General features: G+C 34.3%; 3 protein-coding genes across 4 annotated transcripts; 1 reads left to right on the top strand and 2 right to left on the bottom strand.

Moving 5' to 3' along the window:
* The first annotated feature begins 6,436 nt into the window (after window positions 1-6,436).
* Window positions 6,437-14,292, top strand: LOC110867801 (SNARE-interacting protein KEULE). Its single transcript, XM_022116811.2, has 21 exons — window positions 6,437-6,673; window positions 8,319-8,377; window positions 8,534-8,615; window positions 8,758-8,836; window positions 8,935-8,985; window positions 9,113-9,209; window positions 9,292-9,324; window positions 9,409-9,534; window positions 9,599-9,787; window positions 10,258-10,341; window positions 10,647-10,742; window positions 10,822-10,898; window positions 11,721-11,817; window positions 11,925-12,050; window positions 12,817-12,912; window positions 12,988-13,077; window positions 13,185-13,256; window positions 13,364-13,557; window positions 13,632-13,722; window positions 13,799-13,888; window positions 13,996-14,292. The coding sequence occupies exons 1-21, from the start codon at window positions 6,607-6,609 to the stop codon at window positions 14,083-14,085; spliced, it is 1,986 nt and encodes a 661-aa protein (XP_021972503.1). The 5' UTR covers window positions 6,437-6,606; the 3' UTR covers window positions 14,086-14,292.
* Window positions 14,104-18,716, bottom strand: LOC110867803 (deoxyribodipyrimidine photo-lyase). Its single transcript, XM_022116814.2, has 9 exons — window positions 18,145-18,716; window positions 17,028-17,368; window positions 16,705-16,945; window positions 16,142-16,302; window positions 16,029-16,065; window positions 15,874-15,932; window positions 14,959-15,040; window positions 14,810-14,881; window positions 14,104-14,702 (listed from the first exon to the last, which is right to left on the bottom strand). Exons 1-9 carry the CDS (start codon window positions 18,460-18,462, stop codon window positions 14,508-14,510), a joined length of 1,506 nt encoding a protein of 501 aa, XP_021972506.1. The 5' UTR covers window positions 18,463-18,716; the 3' UTR covers window positions 14,104-14,507.
* A 1,608-nt stretch (window positions 18,717-20,324) lies between these two features.
* On the bottom strand, window positions 20,325-23,694 carry LOC110867802 (deoxyribodipyrimidine photo-lyase-like). 2 transcript variants are annotated; one of them, XM_022116813.2, is made up of 9 exons: window positions 23,326-23,687; window positions 22,255-22,595; window positions 21,957-22,185; window positions 21,679-21,836; window positions 21,571-21,607; window positions 21,396-21,454; window positions 21,246-21,327; window positions 20,782-20,853; window positions 20,325-20,676 (listed from the first exon to the last, which is right to left on the bottom strand). In XM_022116813.2, the coding sequence occupies exons 1-9, from the start codon at window positions 23,641-23,643 to the stop codon at window positions 20,503-20,505; spliced, it is 1,470 nt and encodes a 489-aa protein (XP_021972505.1). In that variant the 5' UTR covers window positions 23,644-23,687; the 3' UTR covers window positions 20,325-20,502. The 2 variants fall into 2 exon arrangements, with proteins under 2 accessions (XP_021972505.1, XP_021972504.1); XM_022116812.2 differs by having other exon boundaries at window positions 21,679-22,185; window positions 23,326-23,694.
* Window positions 23,695-26,562: the final 2,868 nt, after the last annotated feature.

Here is a 26,562-nt window from a genome sequence, read left to right as displayed (position 1 = left end):
GAATAGAGGTAAGCCACAACCCTCATTTCTATTTATTGCATATACACATTATGTATGAATATATATGCTAATCACCTTCCGTCTATCTGTCTTTGTAATTGCTGTTTGTACCTAAATCAAACATAAAACTTCCCTTCATTGGAAACATCTGTTTGAATGGCCAAATGTACAGTTTGTTTCAGTTACATGAAAATATATATTTGTTTGACTTCAATCGTGTTTGATACAAAAGTTTATCATATTGACATGACGTGATAAGCCGACATTGTAACTGCGTATTTTGTTATTTGTAGATTTTAGTAAACTACGTTACGATCCGCATATTTAATGGTAAACACAGTCTGGTATACAGTCCTGAAGAGCGAACATGGGTCGGTTCAGTTTTGAGCCAAAACCAGACCAATGTTTTGGTTTATAGATTTTTGTAATTGTAAATCTGTAATAGAACTTTTCTCACATATTATATATTATTATTAGTGAAGTAATCATGCCTATTGATCATAATTCGCACTGTAAATAAAGTATAATACAAGTATATCGGTTCAATTCGTCTCAACCCAACCCGTTTTAACCCGTGAGTCAGCTAGCCTGTTCATGTTGTCACCTGTACATTTACATGATTACATTCACTGATTTGATATGAGTAATTAACATTTAACAGCTTCATTCAAATTTTTGGATTCAATGTGTTGCTCAACAGTTCTAAATTAAATAGGTTAGAGAAGTCAAAGCGTTTAAAACTAGAGACAAAAAGGTCTGTGAGGCCTGCAATTATAGATATTGTAGTTATCATGTTATTTGTTCTTCGAGTTTGGAACTTTATTGTGTTTTTTTTTTTTTGTTTAAGGTTTGCGAGGCCTGCAATTATAGAAGATGTTGATGATGTGAAGTTTGATCGATCCATCATGGAGACCCCATTTGAATCTCATTGTACATGATACAAATTTCAATATATATATTGGCACCATTAAAGGTAAATGATCTGCAACCATGGTTTTGACTTTTAGTTTTGTAATGTGTACAATATTATTTGTTTTATTATGGTTAAATTTTTATCTTAGAAATTTGGTGTAAAGTATGGTTGTTAAATGGTCATGTTTGCATGTTCACGGCTCTTACTTAAGATGGATACAGAAATTTGACATGAAAACTACTAATTTAACCTTTTTTTTTTCAAATTATTACTATAAATTACAACAAAAATACAAATGTATAATGTAAATATATGTTTGCCAACTATAAAACTTGATGGCGACCCAAAAGTAAATTGATTTAATCTCGAGCTAAAGTAAGCTTAAACGAACTTGAATTTGAGCTCATTTATATTAGAGCTCTTTTAAGAAAAGAGCTCGAGCTTGATTTTTATGTATAAGCTTCACTAGCCTCGTGAGCTTAAAAGATACTGAATAGTGAATACGCCTATTCTTTATATATACAATTTTTATTTAATATATTAAGTAGATATCATAACCAGTTTCATCTTACTTCTTTTGTAGGATCATGTGGTGAAGGTTGTATTTTAAGAAATGAAGATGAAAAATTTACGGAACGCTATACCCCAACAATGAAGGATCTTGTATCAAGAGATGTTACAAGATTTACGATCATAGAATATAGAACAATGAAAGCAAATATGATTTTGTATAATTTTTTCAATATGATTTTGTATTATTTTTTCATAACTAATGCTCATCAATTTAAAATCATTGTTGTTGATACATCTGTTGATACAGTGGTTGATACATTTGTTGACTTTGGTCAACAGATGGATGAAAACAGATGTTTGAAACTACTGTTGGGTAAAACAGTGTTTTGTGGAGACTTTGGTCAACAGATGTTTGAAACAGATGTTTGAAACTACTGTTGGATGAAAACAATGGTTGCATTTTTTTGCAAACAGTGGTTTGACTTTGGTCAAATAGACTTTGGTCAAATAGACTTTTGAACCACTAAGAGTCATAGTTTTGCAAACAGTGGTTTGACTTTGGTCAAATAGATTTTGTTTTGCAAACAGGGGTTTGACTTTGGTCAAACAGTGGTTTCATACTAATGCTATTTCCTTTCATCATGTTCTCTCAGTTTCTTACTATCATTCGTTAATTTAATTACATCACATGCAATTTATATGAGTTTTAATTCTAATCTTGATTTCTTGGTGGAACTTAGTACCTAGCCTTAAACTAAAAATTACACATGGGTATCACAACTAGCCTTAAACTAAAAATTACAATATCTATACACCTATCTATACTTTCTATTAAAATGTGTTGTGCTTGGTTTTCTAAAAACCACCCGTGTTTGCACAGATGGATGAAAACAGATGTTTGAAACCACGGTTGGGTTAAAACAGAGTGTTGTGGAGAAAACTGTTGTTGAAATCTCTGTTGGGTTAAAACGGTGGTTTAAAACCACTGTTGGGTTAAAATAGTGTTTTGTTGTGTACAGATGTTTGAAAATAAAACAGTGGTTGATACATCTGTTGACTTTGGTCAACAGATGGATGAAAACAGATGTTTGAAACCACTGTTGGGTTAAAGCAGAGTGTTGTGGAGAAAATTGTTGTTGAAACCGCTGCTGGGTTAAAACGGTGGTTTAAAACCACTGTTGGATTAAAATAGTGTTTTGTGGAGGTTGAAGGGGATTGAAACGACTGTTGATTTAAAATATTGTTTTTTTTAGAAGGAACATACTTGAATGCAAATGTTATTTCATTTACAAAAGATTAATAAATTGTATATTTTTGTATTTTTTATACTCTAAACTTTAAGTATTTACCGACTGACTTATCTATTTATAAATATAACGATATTTATCATTTATATTTCTTATGCATGGTTTTCTAAGAAACCACCCGTGTTTGCACACGGGTGTTACCGCTAGTCTACTATAATAAAAGAAACCAATTTTTAGACACGTTTCATTCATTAAAGGTATCCTTAAATATATATTTATCTTATATTAACTAAATAAATAATAAATTAATATTAAATTTTATCATATTTTAATAAAATATTATTCTCAAATCTAAATTGTTAATTTAATATATTTTTTTAAAACAAATGCGTTTCTTTCCTACTTATCTTATATTAAATATATAAACAATAAATTAATATTAAATGTTATCCTAATTTATTAAAAATATAACTTTTTTATTATTTGGTATACAAAATTTTATTTATTCAACTCGTGTAAAATGCGCGGTTTTTAAAAATATTTTTTTTTATTATTTACTATACAAAGTTACATTTATATAACCCGTGTAATACACGAAGTTTTTAAAGATATAACTTTTTTTTTATCATTTTCTATGTAAAATTAGATTTATTCAACACGTGTAATAAACGGGGTTTTTTAAGGTTATATTTTTTTTTGTTATTTGGTAGATTTTTCAACCCGACTATACACGGGTTTTTTTTAAAGATACGACGTTTTTAGTATTTAATATACAAAATTACATTAAACCTCTCTTTGTAATACACATGATTTTTAAAGATATAACTCTTTTTTAGATCTATTCAACACGTGTAATATACGAGGTTTTTAAGGGTGTAATTTTTTATTATTTGGTAGATTTATTCAACCCGATTATACACGAGTTTTTTAAAGATGCGACGTTTTTAGTATTTAGTATACAAAATTACATTTATTTAATCTGTGTAATACACATGGTTTTTAAAGATATATATTTTTTTTATTATTTGATATATAAAATTACATTTATTTAACCCCTACAATATACGAGGTTCATAAAGATATAACTTTTTATTATTTAATATATAAAAGTACATTTATTCAACCCGTGTAATACACGGGGTTCTAACCTAGTACTAATTTAAATTATAACACTTTTTGTAAAATTAGGGTTGGCATATCGGGTCAACCCGATCTGTTAAGACACGAACACGAAACATGTAAACACGAACACGACACGAAATCTTATCGTGTCAGATTTTCCAAACACGAACACGAACCTGTTAATAAACAAGTTACACGAAATGACCTGTTAAGACACGAAAATGTTACCAACATATCATATGACCTGTTTAAGACACAAATACGACCTGTTAAGACACGAACACGACCTGTTAAGACACGAACATGACCTGTTATTCCAAATTGAAATTAGCGATTAAGGAACCTGTTTAGTGAAAATTTAGTCGCCAAAGGTTCACAAAAGTCATAAAACATGCATAAACACATAATGTCTTAACAAATTTAAAAGGAAATCCATAAAAGTCTAATCATAACATCCAAGTAGTTTCAACATTCAAGTTCCCATATGTCTTTCTTTCTCAAGATCTTCAATTCCAAACAATCAAACCTACACACAAATAATTATAGTCGTATTAGGCATGAAAAATTTGACATAAACTTATTCATATAGTTTTATCAAGCAACATTTCTAGAAACATTTGAAGTGGGTACCTTAGGATGCTCACTGATTTTTAACAAGCAACACTACTTGAAGCATTTGGAGTGGATACCTTAGGATTGTTCACAGAATTTGAAGCATCCGATTCACGTCTAATGTCAAGCGACATTATATCTTCTGTGAGCTCATCTACACTAACTTGGTTCGAACCTACAAAGTACAAACAAATATACATAATAACATTAATAGAATACCATGCAAAAAAACATAGAAAAATCAAGAGAAAAGACATTACAGTAATCTCCAAATAACCAATCTTTTGTGCATATGAGAGCCTCAACGGTATCTTTGCTAAGTGAACTTCGATGTTCATTAAGTACTCTTCCACTTGCACTGAATGTAGACTCTGATGCGACAGTAGATACCGGAATGGTCAAAAAGTCTCTTGCCATTCTCGCAAGTGCGGGATATCTAAACTCATTGGCTTTCCAAAAAGCCAACATCTTTATAAGTAGTACCATAGCAGCTTGATATACGTCGAGTAAAATTTTCCGTACCTTGCTTACTATCAAACATGAGAACATGACCACATTTGTTGCACTTTGATGGAACCTTTCCGCCTAAAGCTTTGTTTTGTTGTTTGGTAATGTAATGCCAAACAATTGATCTTTCCTTTCGCGATCTCTTTGCCTTGGGTTTTCTAACACCACTATCATTTTTATCCTCTACCTCCACAAAGCCAACTCAAATCCAAATTCATAGTGCTATCATTTCTAGGTCGACTTTGATAGAATCAGAATCCATATCCATCTACAATAGAGAAATAAAATACATAAAATTACTCAAAAAGTTAATAAGGAAATTGAACGAAAAGCTATCAAAGTTAAACCAACAACATACTAGTGTTTTGCCCTTCTTCTTCCTGACTTTATTTTGTGAATCACTCATGACTTTAATATATATTGTTGAATGAATCAGCAACTATATCCAAAAACCAAACACAATTTAATAAACAAATCTAAATAAAAACAACTATATCAAGAAAACAAAACACAATTTTGCATTGCATCCCTTGTATAGAAATAATCATTGGCTAGTCTAATATAACTATAAACATGTTTGTTGCTAAAAGACTTTTGAATAGCAACTATATCCAAAGCATATAATAAGACCATACACACCAATAGCATATAATAAGACCATACACACCAATAGATGAATATAAATCCTACACATCAATATGAATAGATATATAGATGAATACACACCAAAAGTTTTGGGTTAAAAGTAAAAATTCAAATAGTTTGGATTAAAAGTAAATTATCAAATACTTTAAGGCTAAAAGTAAAAAAATCAAAATATTTTTGAAAAACTTCCTAAGCATAAGGTACAACCCTTTTATGCACATACAAGTTATATCTAAAGTATTCTAAATGCATAAAAAGTATTATGACAATTATACAAGATCTAGATATAACCATAAAAAAACATAAAAAAACATGGTGGTTTTTTTTGTCTATGTACATGGAAGTGAGAAATAAACGTCGTGACCATTCATATTCATGCGCAAGCTATCAAAAAAAATTGATTCATCTTCTTCTTGCAATTTGTGAGAAACCAAACCAATGGAGACAGATTCATCTTCATCGTGTAGTACTCTTCGATCTTCGTCTATAGTTTTCATCCTAAAAAAAGCCAAAATCAAGTCATCATCTTCACTAATCACCATCATCCATAAGCGTCCTAACCGATGCTAACTGTGAAGAGGGAGGGATAATCCTATGGCAAATTTGACCAGCCGAGCCAACGACTTTTAAAAACCATGATGAGAATTGGATAAAAACATAAACCTATTGCTTTAGTTTTGATACTTGAGATAAGACGATTATGTAACCACATATTCTATACTTTCACGTTATATGTAGGGAAAACTAAATGAAAATTTTACAAAAAATATATAAAAAAAAAAAATAAAACCATAAAATTCCAATAAAAAAAAATTGAATAAACACAATTATTCTGTCGTGTAACGAACCCACCCTGTGACCGTTATTGAAAACGGAGAACATTAACGAAATTTCTGGTAAAAATTCAGGTCACCCACCGGGTCACACATTTCCACCCCTTTAATTCACCTTCATTCTCTCTATTCTTCCACCATTAATCCACTGTATGATCTCTGTTGAATTCCATTCCATTCGATCGATTCAAGTAGTTTGCCTTTTCAATCCAATATGTCGATGTCGGATTCGGATTCGCCGTTTCAAGGAGATAGAAAATTCAAACAAATCGGTCACGATCGTGAGTTTTTTTCTGCAATCTCACTCATATATATTGTTGTATATCTAATTATCTTTATCTATACATGCGTGTATTGTAGCTTAATTGTGGCTGTGATTAGGTTAATTTAGTGAATGTGATAGTGTTTGATAGTTGTATGAGATCGATAATGACGACGTTTATAGAGTTGTAGGTTTTAGTATAATTTCGATTTGATGTTCGGGAAGACGATTTTAACCTAAGAATTGCTTATGCAAATACTAGCTCCATGTGAAATAACTGTTTTTGATTTTATGTGTGAATCGATTTCGATTAGGTTTAAGTATTCCTAAAACGTATTGGATCGAGTGACAATAGATAGTCAAACCGAATAAGTGAATAACATATGATCAATTTGGATTGAATAACTCTCGGTCTTATTAATCAGAAAAATATAACTCATAAACTGATTAGAACTCTCAAACCGTAACTCGGTTTTCTCTTATATAGTTAACACTAACATGCTAGCCAAGACATTATTATAATGTAATGGCAAATTGGATTTTAATAATCCGAACTGGCTCTTTTTGGCTGATAATAATCTCAACTCAGTTAATTACCCACAATAATCCGAACTCTTCCATTTTGTTTGTAAAATAGTCCGCCGTTAAAAACACATAACGGAGTTAAGTTTTTTTTTTCCAAATTATAAACCGATGTTTTCTGGCTTTTGATCAGAACGAGGATACAAGTCTATTGATGTAAAACTTACCTCGAAACAGTGCTCTAAATGACGAAAACGGTGCTTCAATTCAGGTGTTTGAACTTCTAATTAACAAAAATCAAGTCGTTTAGAGCACTGTTTCGAGGTAGGTTTTACATCAATCGACTCGTATCCTCGTTTTGATCAAAAGCCTGAAAACATCGGTTTGTAATTTGGAAAAAACTTAACCCTGTTATGATTTTTTAATGGCGGACTATTTTATAAACAAAATGGAAGAGTTCAGATTATTGTGGGTAATTAACTGAGTTGGGATTATTATCGGCCAAAAAGAGCCAGTTCAGATTATTAAATCCAATTTGACTAATGTAATTAGAAAACTTAACAAATGTAACCAACTTGTCAAATTTGGTCCCTCAAGTTCTCCAACTTGTGACTTGGTCTCTAGTGTCACCCTTTCCCATCTTCGACTTGTGATGAGTCGGGATTTACCGCCAACATTGGATTCATTTTGTCATTAGATTGGAGGAAGTGATAATCAATGCATGAAAGCAAGTGATATTCATTGCATGAACCTTTATAAGGGCAATGTTGCTCGTTTGATCTAGCGAATTGATAACCGTAGAAGAGAGTTGAAGAAACATGCCTTAGAATTATAGTTGAGGTGATCTTGGATTCTTAGGAAAATATTATTGAAGTAAAACTGTAATAGTATAAACCTGGTCATTTATTTTCGTACCTTTTTATAATTAATGAGCTCATTTGAGGTTTCATTAGTGCTGAAAACGAGAACCATAAGGTTTAGATGCATCTCCTTAACATAATAGTTTGCTGTCCATCACAACAAATGGATGAAATAATTTGGCCGTTATCTATATGCAGAGATGGTATTGAGTTACTGGTTATTCACTAAAGTTCCGATAATATCTTATCGAATTTAATTATTATTTTTCCTAAATTGTGCAGGATTATTGTATGAAATGATCAGAACAGCAAAAAGACCGGACTCAAAATCAAACTGGAAGGTGTATATCACAACTTGTAGTTATAGTAACATCCAATTGTCATTGTTTTTAACCATGGAAACAATAATAAATTATGACATTCTTTGTTTTACTCTCATTGAATCGGTTTTCTTCATCTTTTCCTATATGTTAGTGTCTAACACAAAGGTTTTTTAGGTACTCATAATGGACAAAGTTACGGTTAGAGTCATGTCACACTCATGCAAGATGGCTGAATTAACCGAAGAAGGAATTTCATGTAAGATGCAAAGCCATTATTGCATTATATCTTAACTGTCAATTTATTATGACTTAATGATGAGTGACAATGATATCGTCACATGCCTCATGACCATTTTGTGTTCGGTAGAAGTGCGTTAACATGTTTGTTTTTCCTGCAGTGGTGGAAGACATAAACAAGCGAAGACAGCCACTGCCAAATTTGGATGCAGTATATTACATCCAGCCAACAAAAGAGAAGTAAGTACTACTACTATTATTATTATAATGATTTTGTTATCAACAATTTAAATTCGATTATATTTAGTTCCTTTTTTCATGCGTTTGTTGAAATGCAGTATCGCCATGCTGTTAGCCGACATGGCCGGAAAATCGCCTTTGTATAAAGAGTATGTAAAAGAGTGATTATTTTTTTGTTTTGTTTTGCAGTTGGTGTATGAGTGTGTATCGTTTCTTTAGAATATTCTAATTAAGTTGTTTTAGGGTTCCTTACTACTAGCTTTCTTCTCCTTTCAGTGCCTACATCTTCTTCAGTTCATCCGTTTCGAAAGAATTAATTGCTGACATAAAAAAGGAGCCATCAATAAAACCCCGCTTGCGTGCGATGAAAGAGGTTAAAAATTTTACCTTTAAAACATTTTTTTTGTATTTTAAATAAAATTTTTATCATATTAACTTTTTACGGGAATTTACAGATGAACTTGGAGTACTTTGCCATTGATAGCCAGGTATATAATGTTAATTTTATAAACCGGTCTCATGCAAGTATTTATTTAAAACTGGTTTTGACTAGTCAAAGTTATTCCATACAGTGTTTCATCACTGATCATGGGAAGGCCTTGGAAGAACTTTACGGGGACGAAGAAATTAGCCGAAATGTAGATGAATGTTTGACAGCAATGGCTAACCGTATTGCGACTGTTTTTGCTTCAATGTTGGTATGTTATCTGTTTTATTTACTTACTTTATTAAATTTGTGGCTTATACGTCTTTATTCTTCAGGAATTCCCATTTGTACGTTACCGAGCTGCCAAATCACTCGATCCTACTACAATGACAACATTATGTGATTTAATCCCTACAAAACTTGCTGCTAGTGTTTGGAATTCCCTTATGAAATATAAAACTCTCCCCAACTTTCCACAGATTGAAACATGCGACTTGCTCATCTTAGATAGATCAATAGACCAGGTTGGTTCTTTTTTTTTTTTTTTGCTGAATATGTTAGTATTATTTTAGAGTAAAATGCCACTTTCGTCCCTGCGGTTTTGAAATCTTTCCGTTTTCTTCCGGCTCGTTAACTCTATCCATTTTTCTCTGTTAAGTCAGGGGTATTTCCGTCATTTTTGTTAACTTAAAGGGCAATTCAGTCTTTTTCAGGAGTATTTGGTCTTTTTACATAAAGTGAAAAGACCGAATCACCCTTTATGTTAACAAAAAAGACGGAAATACCCTTGACTTAACGGAGAAAATGGATGGAGTTAATGAGCCGGATGAAAATGGCAAGATTTTAAACCTTTTGGATCCAGATGCGGAAAAACAAACCTTTGGATGAAAGTTGCAAAACTGGCCAAACCTCAGGGACGAAAATGGCATTTTACTCTTTATTTTATTTCTTTTTTTTTCCATCTTTAAATTGTCCTCTAACTTTTCCCTTCTAGATTGCGCCTATTATTCATGAATGGACTTATGATGCCATGTGCCGTGATTTACTAGAAATGGACGGGAATAAATACGTTCATGAGGTTAGTCTACATTTGTCCTTAAGAACTAGAGGTGGCATTTGGATGGGTCGGGTCGGGTTCGGATGACCTGATAACAAAGTTATTACAACATTATTCAGAATCTTGGAATAAAACGAGTTAAGATGTGGTATGCATTAAAAATACACTTCGAGCGACTTTCAAACTATTCGACCCGTTTGAGGGTAAAAATAACACAAATCGACCTGTTCATAGGTAATGGGTCGAAACTGCCACCTCTAATGAGTAATGTTTGACTAAGTCTGGCCTTCTTTTGCTATTATATGTCAAGTAATTATACTGCTTAGGTTCCGAGCAAAACAGGTGGTTTTGAAAAGAAAGAGGTCCTTCTTGAGGAACATGATCCAGTATGGTTAGAGCTCCGCCATTCCCACATAGCCGATGTATGTCTAGTCACCATTATACTCCAATTATTAGAAAAAGATAACATGATTTTTTTAATCGATGATCGTCACTTGTCAGGCTAGTGAACGGTTACATGACAAAATGACAAACTTTGTGTCAAAAAATAAAGCTGCACTGATGCATCAAGGTTCAAGGTCAGTTTCAGATCCGTATTATTGAAACCGAACATTATATAAGCTATAAAGCAGTCTTTATTTTTATATTTTATACGTATGTAAACGGTTTATAAACCTAGGCTTGTAAACGAACCGAATGTTCATGAACTATTCGTGAACTTGTTCGGTGGGAAGTTTGTTTATTTAATAAATGAACAAACATGAACAAATTTTTTTTGTTCATTTAATTAGACGAACAAACATGAACACACCTTTTGTTCGTTCATTTATATTCGTGAACGTCCGTTTATGTTCGTTTGTTACATTCGTTTAAATTTTATTAAATACATAAGTAGTTATATTTATATAATAATAAACATAAAACGGGCTTTCTAACTTCTTATACAACTATAACTAATTAGTAATCGGGCTTTCTAGTAACAAAGCTGGGGTTTCCATTGAAATTTATCATATTTAGTCACTGGTTTAAATAAAAAGCTACTTCATATTCGTTTGTGATCGTTTATAATTGGTCAATTATGTTCACTTGTCTTCATTTATTTTTGTTGTTTTATGTTTGTTAGTTATGTTCGTTTAAGTTTGTTTGTTTATGTTCTTTTACGTTGGTGAACTGTTCGATTAGATTTAAATGAACGAACATAAGCGAACACGAACATGCCTATCTTCTTAATGCACAAACATGAACAAAAAAATGTGTTCGACTATATGTTCGTGTTCGTTTTTGGTTAAAGTTAAATGAACCAACATGATCATGCCTTTATTCTTGTTCGTTCAATTCGTTTACAGACCTATATAAACCTATTTGTTATTCTTCGTTAATTTTTCTTTTGTGCCATGTAGAGATGGTGGTCAGATAACTACTCGTGAAATGCAAAAGATGGTTCAAGCCTTGCCACAATATAATGAACAGATGGACCGACTATCCCTCCATGTCGCTGTACGTCTTTAAAAAAATCATATTACTTGAACAATGTCATTCTTTTTAGAAAGATTATAATGTTTTATGCGTAGATAACAAAGAAATGCCTGTTTTGATTGAAATAGATTGCGGGGAAGATTAACAATATTATTCGGGAGACGGGACTTAAAGATTTAGGTCAACTAGAGCAGGACCTTGTGTTTGGAGATGCAGGAACCAAGGATGTCATTAACTTCCTTAAAGAACAAACGGTGAGAAAACGCTTTGAACGTGCTTGTGTCAGTGTGTGTATCTGTGTCTAGGCCTGCGAATGAACCAAACGAACACAAACAGATGCATGTTCGTGTTCGTTTATTTAACTTTAACCGAACACCAACTCGAACATATACACGAACGCATCTTTTTGTTCATGTTCGTTTATTAAGAAAATGGGCATGTTCGTGTTCGTTTAAAACCTAAACAAGCAGTTCACGAACGTAAAACAAACAAACTTAAACAAACATAATTTAGCAAACAATAACCAAAACAATTGAACATAATTGAACAAACATAAATGAACACAAATGGCTAAACATAAACGAACATAAAGTAAATTTTTTTATATAAATTAGTGATTAATTACCATAAATTTCATTGAAAACCCCATTTTTATTACTAGAAAGTCAACTACCAACTAGTTATATTTTTGTATAAGTAGTTAGAAAGTTCCTTTTATGATTAATATTTATATACATACAACTAATGTATTTAAATTGAAACGAAAATAAACAAATGTTAATAAACGAACATAAAAGAACGAACATAGACGGACGTTGACGAACATAAATGAATGAACAAAAAGTGTGTTCATGTTCGTTCGTTTAATTAAATGAACAAAAAATTGTGTTCATGTTCCTTCGTTTATTAAATAAACGAATTTCCCGCTGAACAAGTTCACGAACGTTTGGTTCGTTTACAGGCCTATCTGTGTCTTTATGGCTCCGTATTCTTATCTGTTTAGGTTGCATATTCATGCAGGATGTAACAGATGAATACAAGGTGAGATTATTAATGATCTATGCAGCAACTCATCCAGAGAAATTTGAGAGTGACGAACTTACGAAGCTAATGGAGGTAACGGTTTTCTTCATCATTTGACTTGTAGACTATAATTTATATAAATTATTTGACATTTCTTAGTCTTTTTAGTTAGCGAACCTATCTCCTGATGACATGAATGCTGTTTACAATATGAGATACCTTGAGGCAGCACCAGAAACAATTAAATTTGGTAACAAGGTATATACACCATTCAATGTAGACGTGGCAAAATTGACGGGCCAGGGTTTGTTGACGTGGCAAAAATTCTATGGTTTGTTGACTTTTGTTTTTCGATATGAGTTCAGAAGCATGGTCTTAGAAAAGATCGTCCTTGTGAAGAAGCTTGGCAGTTAATGCGTTTTTATCCCATGATCGAGGTACAGTTAAGAGACTAATCTTTAACTAAAAACATGTTATTTCAAAAAAAATAAAAAAATAAAAAACATGTTATTGAAAAATTTAGTAAGTTAATATTTTTTTTCAGGAACTGATTGAAAAACTTAGCAAAAATGAACTACCAGTGAATGAATACCCATGTATGAACGACCCAAGTCCAACTTTTCACGGAGCTTCACATAATGTGTCGGCACGCGTTCTTGATACTCCTTCTGCTCACTCGATGAGATCCAGGCGATCATCGTTCGCTAGACCCCGCTATTCTGACGATGGCTCTTCAAGGTATGTGTGTCATTATTTAAATTTAATTTAACTAACTGTTTTATTGTTACTAAGGAGATGTACATTTTGTGCAGTGAGTCAATTCTTAGGCGCACGATTAGTGAGTATCATAAGATGGGCAAACGTATTTTTGTTTTTATTGTCGGCGGAGCAACTAGATCAGAGGTAAGAATAGCTAGCTATACATGTTTTGCTGGAAAAACAAATTTACTTTCTTTTTTACATTTTTCGTTTCTTTTAGCTGCGGGTTTGTCACAAGTTAACAACAAGTTTGAGGAGAGAAATCATCCTAGGTTCATCTAGTCTTGACAATCCTGCTCAGTTTGTTGAGGTAATGTGTGATTATTTATTTATTAGATGGAATAAAATAATACTGACATTTTTTTTGGTTTTTTTTTTTTTTTTTTTTTTTTTTTTTTTTTTTTTTTTTTTTTGCAGAAACTGAAGTCGCTGACTCCAACTGTAGACGAAAACGAGAACAAGAATGAGAACGATACTGAAGTTGCAGAAACTGAAGTCGTTGAATGATCAATAAATCTGTTTTTCCCCAACACAATCAGTGGCGGATCTAAGAACTTTTCTCACTGGGTTCCTTTTGGTAGATTTTCAGTAATTCTCACTATTTTTTTTTCCAAATCATACGAGGTTCTCACTAATTTTTCCCATTTTTTCTAAACCGAATGGGTTCCTGGGAACCCACAAAAGTGGCCTAGATTCGCCCCTGAACACAATTCATTATTTCTACTAATTAAGTTATAGATCATTCATGTAAAACTCTTGCATTTAGAAAAATAAAACCATTTTAAAAGAAAATTGTAAAGTTGAAATAAATAAAGATTAAATTTTTTTGGTGTTATGATTGTTATGCTAGAAATTTTAAATAAACAAAACAGAAACAAGTTATTAAACTCTATATTACAGAATTACTGTTGACTTGGGTGTCAGGTTAGTTACTTGGTATGCAAGTTTTGAATATTCAAAACTTGTTTGGCTTTACCATCAAGCAATGTTTCGCCTTTTCGTTTCTTGAGACCTCCTACTAACCTCTTCACATATGCAATATATCCATCAACATCAAATTTCCTCTTGCAGCCGGCGTAATTCATGTATCGTATCTTCCCAAACACGGGTCTCTCTTTCCATCCCTAAAACAAAATGAAGAATGCGCGAAGGTGGAAATGATAAACCGGTGAATTATGGACCTTTTTTATATAAATAAATAATTAAGCAGAAAGATGTAAAGTATACAGACCTGGTCATGTACACCACAAATTGACCACATACAACCAACATATCCATTTGGATCTCTCCCATCAATATGATACTGTGAACAAATTAAAGTCATTTACATGATAGTCGAAAAGAAGTTTGTCTCGACGATTTATCGAAGTTCAAAGGTACCTTGTCATTTAAATAGATGGCTATTTCCAGAGCTTCTTGTGGGCTACTCGTCCATTCGAGGATCTTTTTAGCCCAATACATTCTGTTATCATGTTAATACCAATTAGAAACAAAACTTAAATAAAATTCATAGTAAGCTAATGCATCAACCTTTTTATTAAGTAAATTGTTCATACTTTCTTCATCCCTTTAGTAGTTTTTACATTTTAGCCTCCTACACCCCTTAATTTTGACCGATATTGACCCATATGCGCATGAGGAGACGCCTCAAGCACTTTTTTTTTTAAATCCGTTTGATTGGTTTTACTTATCGCCTCATGCCTCATGCAAGCTTTTTAAACCAAACACTTAGGCAACCAAAAAGAAATTTGTGAACTACTTGTGGTAAAACAGACAATACTGGTCGGTATGAGAGGATGGATCACGCCATATGAATCATCATCATCATCATCATCATCATCATACTCAGTAAATCCCACCAGTAGCAAAGCTAAGGTAGGGTCTCAGGAGGGTAAGATGTAGACAACCTTACCTCTACCCGTTAAGAATAGAGAGGCTGCTTCCAGTGAGACCCCCGACTCGATAGTAGTTTTGCATCAAGCCTTGGACATAAGGCACATAACACTCAGCAATTAAGACAAAGGCTGATTAGTGCATGTACTCCCTTGTCTTTTGGCTATCAGCGCCACCACATGATGCATGATTAACCATCCCCCTCTTTTAACGTTATTTTCACGAAATTAGTAAAATAATGTTAAAATTAGTGCACTTTCACTTTTGCCCCCTGAGCGCCCACACATATATACATTATATGCGCATACCGCCAACGGGGCGAATCACGCCATATGAATGAGATCCATAATATGAAAACACTAAAACATCATCCACATTCGACCGTAGAAAAAAACTACTTACCGCATAAAACCATGCATCTTTCCATAATGAACCATCTCTAGTTGAGAAGCATTCCAAAGCTAAAAGTAAGAACAACAATCCATAAGTACACAAACTTGCCAAAAGAAAATATAAAAGACCGCTCAAAGATTGATCAAGAATATGTAATAGTTTACAGGATCTGCCGTTTGTGCCTTCTCCAACTGCTCCTTCCTGCATATGATGCATCATATGTCAATGATCAATCATTCAAACCCTAAAAGAAAGGTTCAAAAAGCAATGTACGCACGTGTATAAATGTTCACGTTTGTCTAAAGCATGTTCCATAAGTGTAACACGAGCCCAGTCCCATGCACCCTGCAACGAGTCATAATGAGGCTGGTAATAGCAGAAGTTATCCGATAGTTCCCTACGCACGATCAGTTCCTCCAAGAATGCATCAACTGGCTTCTTCTCACACACAAAAAATTATTGATTTGATATTAGAAAAAAAATCCAGATAACTAACATTAGCAGCGGGTGTACCTATTGGCACACCAATGTGCCTATATGCACACCAAAAAGTGCTTTTTTGTCCTATATGCACACCCTGCAGTGTCGAGATGTGGCCAGAGCGCGGCGTTTTGGTCCGGTCAACCAGACAAAGACTGACAGGTGTCTGACGGGTCTGTTGACCGGACCAAAACGCCGAGCTTTGGCCGCGTTTTGGTCCTGTCAACCAGACAACATTGCAGGGTGTGCATATAGGACAAAAAAAAAACACTTTTTGGGGTGGCTATCTACACACTTGGTGTGTAGATAGTTTGAGCCTTAGCAAAATAAAGTTTCATACATAATACACCACATATATACCTGTGTATTAAATTTGCGCAGTTTACGCGCTTCTAGAGCACAACGTTGGGCTGAAATCTGCCCAAAATGCAAATATGGTGACAGACCGGAAAGCCCATGGGGCTTCAATGGGTTATTCCGATCCGTAGAGTAGTTTTTCAATCTAGTGGTTAAGAAACCGTTCTTAACTCCCATTAACGCTTCTCTTGCAGCAACTTCTCCTGGTTCACACCACTCAATCTCCGGAACTTCAGCTCCTTTCCTATTCACATACAACGATTATCTAACATAAAAATGTTTAATATGTGCATATAAAATCAAACCATATCAGAATAAAATGCTACCTTGTTACATTTTCGATAAGTGTCTCCCAATCTATGGTTCGATTTGTGGCAGCCCAGTTGTTAATAGGAGGCTTTAACGTTGGAAACTCGATCAGATAGTCAAGAAGCAGGTTATTGATCTTTCGTCTGATCGTTCTAGCACCATATTCTAACTTATTCGATGCCACCCATACGGGTACTATGTTGTGTGCGTCAACTTCATGAATCGATACAGAGTCAGGCACCCTTTTCATTATTTCTTCTTTCCAACCGCGAACTTGCCTTAGAGGCGAAAAATCTGTAACCAAAAGTGAAGCCCCACATTCTTGTAGAAAATTGGGAATGGTGTCAATGGCTTCTCCCTGTATCAATGGTATCAAATTCTAAGAAACCATATCTAATTGTTTTTTTTTTAATTGTTTAACAATTAGTACTAGTCTGAAACAGAAATTCATGAACGTAATACGAAATTCGTGAGTTTGGGTTTAGCACAAACAGTTTCTGGTCGAAACTGTTTAGCTAAAACACCTGGTCATGACAACTCCGTAGGTTCGTCAATCGTGTGGGTCAGGGGCGGAACCAGAGGGGGGGTCAAGAGGGACCCTCCGGTCACCGGAACTTTTTGAATTTTACTTTATATAAATTTTGAGTTTTTGAAGAACAAACTTAGAGATGGACCCCTTAATTTGAACCAGTATAGAATATAAGCTTATGATGATACCCCCTAACTTTAAGCAAATTATTTTTTATTATATTTTTTTAAAATGTGCCTTATTCATAACGTAAACTGGTTGGATATTTTATACCCAGATCTAAAACTTAAAATAGAACTTGACTAAGGTTTTATAATTTAAATGTATTTATTTACATACAATAATATTATTTATTGTAAAAAATGTAAATAATAAATAGTATATGCAAAAAAAAAAAAAAATTATAGAAAAATCCGTTAAACGGGTCGTCTTCATCTCAACCCGCAAATATTCATGTCATTTTCGGGTTCGGGTTCGGGTTCGGGTTCAGGTTATGTTGTGTTGGGTTTGTGTCAACTATTCGGATTCATCTCGGGTTGGACCCGCCAACCCACAAACACAACCCGTTTATGTACAAAACCCAAAAAAATGAATTAGTTACTTGCCTGAAACAAGAAGAAAGGTATATGAAGTGTTTCTTCAATGTCGCGATGAAACTTCTGTAACCCCCTAAGCATAAACCCCAACTGACGAGCTTTAGCACCGAGAAACTGATCGAACAAATTAAACGCAACTGCAACGGGTACATTGAGCCTGTTGGCTTGATCAACGGCGTGGATCAAGGCCCAGTTGTCTCTCAAGCGCTGATCTCTGAACATCCAGTACACAACAGGACCAACTTTAGGTTGATGTATTCCCTCTTTCAGAACCCTGACCCTGCCCAATTGGACGGTGGTAGATTCGATCAAAGATGAAGTGGCCATCGGAAGAGATCACGGTTGGAAAGTGAAAGAGTATGAGTAATGGCGGTTGAGTTGGAAGAATGAAATGGAGGGAAAATGGGGATGGAGGTTGTGGTTTGAAAGTGTACACGTCATCTACTTTGATTGGTCGGAATGTTGTACACGTTGTTGCCAACTACTTTCGATAGGAAGTTGAGTTGCTACTTGTTCGGTTTGACGGCGCCCATGTCGGAGAGAGGGAGATTCGTTCACCGTGTCGGGTTAACATTTTCACTGGTTTGAGGTTCACAATTTCACTGAGTTATTTATTTTGGAAACTTTTTATTCGAGTAAAAAAACTGTTTGTTAATCTTAATGAGGCTCTTAATGGTTCAGCATTTAATGGTTTAGATTGTTTGTTTTGTGAGTAAATGTCTGAATGATTAAGTATTATACAAAGTCTGAATGGTTAAGACATTTAATCTGAATTTGTTAGACATTTACCTCTGAAGGGTTAAGCATTATACTGACTCTTAATTGTTCAGACCTCTTAATGGTTCAGTACTTAATGGTTCAGACCTCTTACTGGCTCTAAATCCGAATACAACTTGTTTAAGTTATTATTTTAAACATGTTAACCTAAATCCGAATACAACTTGTTAAAGTTAAAGTTATTATTTTAAACGTGTTAAAACTTAAACGGGTAGTAGTCGAGCTATAAATGTGTTGGGTTATGATAATAGGCTATCAGGTTAGTATGTTTGATTAAACAAGTAAAAGGGTCGATTTATTTAATTAAGTGAGTGTGTTTATTAACGGAATATGAATTACTTCCCAAAAAACTCTCTTTTTGTGTTTGTGTGGTTGTCTTTTTTGTATCATGTCGAAAACCGTTACCCAGGTAATTCATAATACATTTTAGCCTTTTTCTATGATAAAAAAGAAAAATAAGTAAAACTCAACTAAAATAATATATGGATAATTGTGTGGATGAATATACAATGTCATCGTCATGAAAGAAGTTTTGTCGTCAATAACATTAAACTATAGGGTCTGGAGAAGGATAGTCCTTAAAGGATGACCCATCGTAGGTGTCCACATCAGCGGGTGGCGGGATGAGCCTAAAGGGGATGGATCTAGGGTGTGAGGGATGTGTCTCAATATGTGTGTGTGTGTGTTTGTGGGTCGTCGAGATCGGCTGCAGGAGGCCGTTGGAGACGGTGATGGGCCTGAGAGGGTGGAGAGGTGGTCCGGTGCCGGAGGTCGACGAACAGGGGACGTCCTCCATACTCACCAGCCTTATAGACGCTTTATATCTTGTGTATAGATTAGTTTTTCTTTCATGTGATGTGAGACTTTTCATTATTTTTTTATTATATGTAAAAGGTTGGGTTTGTTTTCTTTGATTTCTTTAGTAGTAATTTTTCTTATATTTTCTTTTCTATCATTTCCCCCCTCATCCTCAGTATCGCAATAGAAGGTTTTTATACAATTGGGTTTGTTTTCTTTAGTAGTAATTTTTCTTATATTTTCTTTTCTATCATTTCCCCCCCATCCTCAGTATCGCAATAGAAGGTTTTTATACAATTCCTAATGGTTTATATTTTTTTTTCCTTATTCATCAATATCAATATGTGATGATATACCTAAACAAAGGGAAAATTTTTGTATATTTGTTTTTGTCAATGGTTTATATATTTTTTTCTTTATTCATCAATATGTGATGATATACCTAAACAAAGGGAAAAAGTTTGTATATTTGTTTTTGTCAAGGAAAAAGTTTAATGAGTTAACTTAAGTTAGTTATAGACTTATAGTCATTAAGGCATAGGAATGATGCTAATTACCAGGATTATTAAACCAAAGACTTGATAACTCATATAAACTGAAATTAAAGGATTATGAAACAAAAGTAAAAACAATTGGAAACTGATTATGAATAGTTCACGAGGGATACATAGCTCATAGATGTATGTCAATGGTACAAACTATCCGTCGTGTGAATACTGATTTACTTTTTTTTAATGTGGATTAGTAAAAGAATATTCAGTAATTAATATGCAAATCACATTAATTCGAATATTAACTATTCTTAAGTCGAGCTAAGCTATTAGCCAAGATTTCCCCTTTTCCTTTCTTGACATCTCTTACTAACTTCTTCACATACGCAATGTATCCATCAACGTCGAATTTCCTACTGCAACCTGCATAGGTCATGCTTCTTATTTTCCCATAAACCGGTCTCTCTTGAAACCCCTACAACAAAATAAAGAATGTACAAAGAAGAAATATGATATAAAATTAATAAATTTACAAATTATATTCAACTATATAAGTATAAACATGTAACAAAATACAGACATTGTCGTGTACACCACAAATGGACCACATTATGCCAGCATATCCGTTCGGATCTCTCCCATCAAGATGATACTGCGAACAAAGTCATTTACAGAATAGTCAAATTTCGGTAGTGGTGGTAAATGGGCGGGTTAACACATGTTTGGATTAAAATGATATTTGTTTGGTACTTGAGGAAACAGGTTGGGTCGGATTGGATGACTTGAAAAACATTTGACGTCCGTTTTGAATAACAAATGTATTAATATGATTACAAAAACTACATCAAAACAATATTGATGCATTTTTTGTTAATCTTTGAATAACCCATGTGACCCATATTAGCTACTTTTTTTATTCTATCCATTTAACTTGTTAGGGGTAAAACATAACCAAATCAACATGGTTATAAGAAAATGGGTCGAAATTGCCACATCAAGATTTCTGCAAAGACCCTTAAAAAGAACTGATGATTCATCAAGTACCTTGTCATTTAGATAGACCGCTATTTCAACAGCTTCTTGCGGGCTACTCGTCCATTCGAGGATCTTTTTAGCCCAATACATTCTGTTATCAAGTTATACCAATTAGAGACAACACATTGTTCAAATTTATAAAAGACCATTGCTACTTACCGCATATAACCGTGCATCTTTCCATGATGAACCATCTCTAACTGAGAAGCATTCCAAAGCTAAAAGTAAGACCAACATTACATTTTAAGTACACAAACTTTCTATGAAATATAAAAACCGGTCAAGCATAACGGTTTAATGAACTATGTTTCTAAGATAGATCAAAGTAGTTTACAGGATCTGTAGTTTGTGCCTTCTCCAGATGCTCCAGCCTGCAAGCATCATATGTAAGTAATCAACCAAACCTAAAAAAATAAATAAATAACAATACTAACGTACTCACGTGTATATGCGTTCACGTTTGTCAAAAGCATGGTCCATCAATGTTGCACGACCCCAGTCACACGCACCCAAAAACGAATCATAGTGAGGCTCGTAGTAGGAGAAGTTATCCGCTAGCTCCCTCCACACAATCAGTTCATCTAGAAACTTATCGACTCCCTTCATTTCATCCCCAAAAAGATATATTATAAAGAAAAATGATATTAGAAAAGAATCCCAAATAATAATATTAGCAAAATAAGGTTTATGTTTCTGTTTCTTACACCACAAAGTTCTAACCTGTTGATAATCTTTGCGAAATTTACGGGCCTCCAGGGCACAACGCTGGGCCGATAACTGCCCAAAATGCAAATACGGAGAAAGCCCAGAAGTTGCATTGTGCTTCGTTGGGATATTCCGATCTGCAGCGTAGTTCATCAATCTAGTTCTTGAGAAGTCCTTTAATTTTTCTAATGCAACACTTTCTCCTGGTTTACACCACTCAACCTCAGGAACTTCATCTCCTTCCCTATTCATATCGGGCCAAATAAGTTTCAACCCGATCGCAAAAGTCAATCAAAGTCAAACAAAATCTTACCTTGTAACATGTTCAATAAGTTTATCCCAGTCAATAGATCTGTTACTGTCACCCCAGATATTTGTTCGAGGCTTTATCGTTGGAAATTCGATCAAATATTCAGGAAGGTGGTTATTGATCTTTGGTCTAATGGTTCTAGCATAATCTTCTAACTTATCTGATGTCATCCACAAGGGTACTATGTTGTGTGCATCCACTTCATGAATCGATACAGAATCCGACACCCTCTTGGTTATTTCTTCTTTCCACCCGCGAACTTGCCTCAAAGGCGAAAAATCGGTTACCAAAAGTGAAGCTCCACATTCTTTAACAAAACTTGGAATGGTGTCAACTGCCTCTCCCTGGATCAAACATTTATTCTTAAATCAGGTTCTAAAAAAAAAAAAAAAAAAAAAAAAAAAACATTTAGTAACACATCATTACAAACTTTTAGTTTCTGTGGTTAAACAAATGAAGTTTCAACTCAAATCAATATGAATTTTTGAAAAAAAAAAATTAAAAATCATAGGGGCATGAATCATGAGACGACACGATCGGATAAATTCACAAGTTTGGGTTTAGTATGAACGACTTGGATATCAGTTTCTGGTTGAACCCACGAACATGTCTAGCTAGACAGGTCATGTCCGTATCAGTCTGGTGGGTTCGCGGGTTAACCCTTTGAACCTATTTATTTTTTAATTTAAATTAGTTTGGACTTTTATACAAAAATTTAAAGCTTAAAAAAGAGAAAGATATATATTATTTTATAACTCAAATGTATTTGTTTTATATACATTTGTATTTTTTTTTTTAAATTGTAAAGTTTAAGTATTAATATGTGAAGATGAAAACTAAAAAAATTGGGTTGAATGGGATATGATCGTGTCAACCCGCTAATATTCATCTTGTGTTCGGTTCATATGTCTAATGCAATTTTCAGGTTCGTGTGACGTGTCTTTTTGGGTTGGACCTGCCACCTAAACTCGTTAACCCACGAACACGACCCGTTTAACACCTCTGATAAACCAGTAATCTCCCACGGCCAATAATAACCAAGTTCATTAAAAAACAAACCAATGCATTACTCACCTGAAACAAGAAAAAAGGTATATGAAGCGTCTCTTCAATCTCATGATTCAGCTGCTGCAACCCTCTAAGCATAAACCCCAACTGACGAGCTTTTGCACCAAGAAACTGATCGAACAAATTAAACGCAACCGCAACAGGCACATTGAGCCTGTTAGCTTGATCAACGGCATGAATCAAAGCCCAGTTGTCTCTCAACCGTTGATCTCTGAACATCCAGTACACAACAGGACCAACTTTAGGCGACAAAGACGACGGTTGACGTATTCCCTCTTTCAAAACCCGAATTCGGCCTAATGGAACAGCCATTGTTGAAGACATGCAGTTGCTAGAGGGTTAGAGGTATAAGAAGAAAGTGGAGGGAAAATGTGGTTTGAAAGTGTACACGTGAATAATATTAGTTGGTTGGTGCAAATGTTATACACGTCATGTGTAATATGTATTAATTTTTGACGTGATGGGGAACTACCTCCGACGTTAACTTTACCGCCATAGCATCTCCACGTCGCCGCTTCTCCGGTGTCGTCTTCAACCATTAAAGAACAACAAAGAGTTGATATGGGGAGTCCCCTCTCTTACGCACACCCAATTACGTTATGCCACGTCAACTCCCCTCTTAAACTCCCTCACACCCTAATTTGATGGCGGCACTCCCCTCTTAGGTGACTTGGTTTTTTTTTTTTTTATTTGTTGTAATTATGCATGTTTATAAAAAAAAGGAGGGGTGTGAAGGTTGTTGGAAAAAAAACGGGGGTTGTGAAGTATATCCGAAAGGGGGTTGTGATTGTGCACTTGCACCGCTCGAACCACCACGAGACGGTTGCGAGCCCCGTCCCTTACTTTTTTTCTTGGCTTCGCGGGGTTGGTTCTCCATTGCTCGGTTTGAGAGTATAAAAGTTTGAGAGTGGTGGGTGTGGTAAAAGTTTGAGAGTGGTGGGTGTTGTAAAAAATTAGTGAAGTGGGTGTGGTTTGAGTGTATAAAAAATTAGTGGTGGGTGTGGTTATTTATATTTGTTTAAAAGTTGATTTTTTTTTTTAAATTTGACCGTTTAAAAAATAGCCGTTCCTCAATATTTGTGCCAATTCAACGCGGTGAACAAGCGCCGAAACCCCTCCCCGAATCGGGTCCCCGCGGTGATGGCGGCGGTGTTCCCGATCGGGGAATGGGGTCACCGAAACCCCTGCCCGCGAGTGCCCCGATCACCCTAACTAGACTTTGACGTTGATGCAATGATTTTTTATTTGGGAAAATTACAAAACTAGCTATTGAACATATGCTCTTTCAAAACTAGTCACCTCATTCATCTTTGGAGCGATCTTTCAAGCAGGGGATGCGTCTTTTAAGCATGGGATACGTCTTTCAAGGTCTTTTGGGAGCTGAAGCGTCCGGCGTCTGGGATGCGTTTTTCAAGAACGAGATGCGTCTTTTAAGGTCTTTTCCATGCGTCTGAATCTTTCACGCCACGTTTCCATTTTTTTTTTGTTTCAGGGATGCGTCTTTGAACATGGGCGCCGCTTAAGTAGGGCGGGAGGTGGCGGCCAACCCCCGAACTTTTCGCTCAGTAGTGGAGAGTGAAATTTTTGGGTATATATGTTTTCGACCCCACGGTTTTATAGAAAATTTTAGGTTTGGTGACTTCCGCCCCCCCTTCTGGTCGAAAATCTCAAGCTTCGCCACTGTCTTTGAAGGTCTTTCCCATACGTCTGGGACTTCTCCAGTGGCGAAACCAGAACAATTTAGTTGGGGTGTCACAATGCGTCTGAGACTTGACTTCTCCAGTGGAGGAACATAGTACAAATAATATTTTTTTAACCGGTCAATAAAATAGAGCAAAGGTATTAAAAGAGTTGGTAAATATAACCAATCTTTAAACCATTGAAAACTAATTTATTTTTAGAGTTAATAGCCAAAATGGTCCCTGAGGTTTACTCACTTTTGCCACTTTAGTCCAAAATCCAAAATTTTTAAATCTGGGTCCCTGAGGTTTGCATTTTGTTGCCATTTTAGTCCAAATTTCAAAAACTCCCTTTTTTGACTGTTGAAACCAGCCTATTTTGTCCTTTTGCGCAGGGGTATTCTGGGTTCTTGATCTGAGTTTGTTATAATAACTCATAAAAATGATCAAAATACCCCTGCACAAAAGGACAAAATAGGCAGGTTGCAACAGTCAAAAAAGAGAGTTTTTGAAATTTGGACTAAAATGGCAACAAAATGCAAACCTCAGGGACCCAGATTTAAAAAATTTGAATTTTGGACTAAAGTGGCAAAAGTGAGCAAACCTCAGGGACCATTTTAGCTATTAACTCTTATTTTTAAGATCTATAACATGTTTTTGAATAGAGTAGGGATAAAATGAACAAAGTTATTAATCTCGATTTAAATAAATACATACATGCAATAACAAAAAAAAATAATGAAGTCAAATAATAAATAAAAAAAGGATAGTTAATATATAAAAGATAAGAGAAGATAAGTATCTTAGGGTACCCGCGCGATGCGGTGGGAGCGACACTTTGCATTGCGGCACTTGTTTCTGTAGTTTTCTTATTCATATAATATTTATGGTAGCATTATTGTGGTGGATATATGTTATAAGTATCACACATGTCTAGTAATTATTACATTTAGAATTTAAATTATCAAGTACTTAAAGAAACCTTTGATGCAATAAAGTAACACACGAATAAGAAAAAATAAGTCTTAAATATAAATAAAAGTTATATAAAGAAATATAAGTCTTAAATATAAAAGTTGAAAGCTAAAAGCTCAAGTGTCAAGTACTTTACATCATGATAAGATCATATGGCTTAAACATCTCAAGAATGTCATCTATTTTTGTTACACCACCGTTTGTCATCATCGAGATCAGTGTCCTTCAGAATTTCTTGTATCTCTTCCTGTTTGATTTTTACATCCTTTGGAGGATGAGTTTCTTCTATTTTCTCCTCTTTAACTAATACATGCGTAGTAGCTAGTAGTAGCCAGAGCAGTTTGGGAACTGGAAAAAATGTTAAGTATTTTAGTTACATATTTTTATTATGTTACCGTTATATATAATATAGGATAAAAAACGAAGTTCACAGTTAAACATAATATAAAAAAAATAAACAATATATCATGTTTTAGAAACATTCATACCTGTGTAAAGGTCTGAAAGGATGAATATTGAAGCTCCAAAACCACTAAATAATAAATAAGATGAATGTTAAGTGAGAGCGCAGAAGAATAAATCAAAGTTA

The sequence above is a fragment of the Helianthus annuus genome, chromosome 7, assembly GCF_002127325.2.
Source record: "Helianthus annuus cultivar XRQ/B chromosome 7, HanXRQr2.0-SUNRISE, whole genome shotgun sequence".
NCBI lineage: Eukaryota > Viridiplantae > Streptophyta > Magnoliopsida > Asterales > Asteraceae > Helianthus > Helianthus annuus.
The sequence above is the reverse complement of the archived record's forward strand: the minus strand, read 5'-3'. Positions and strand labels throughout refer to the sequence as shown.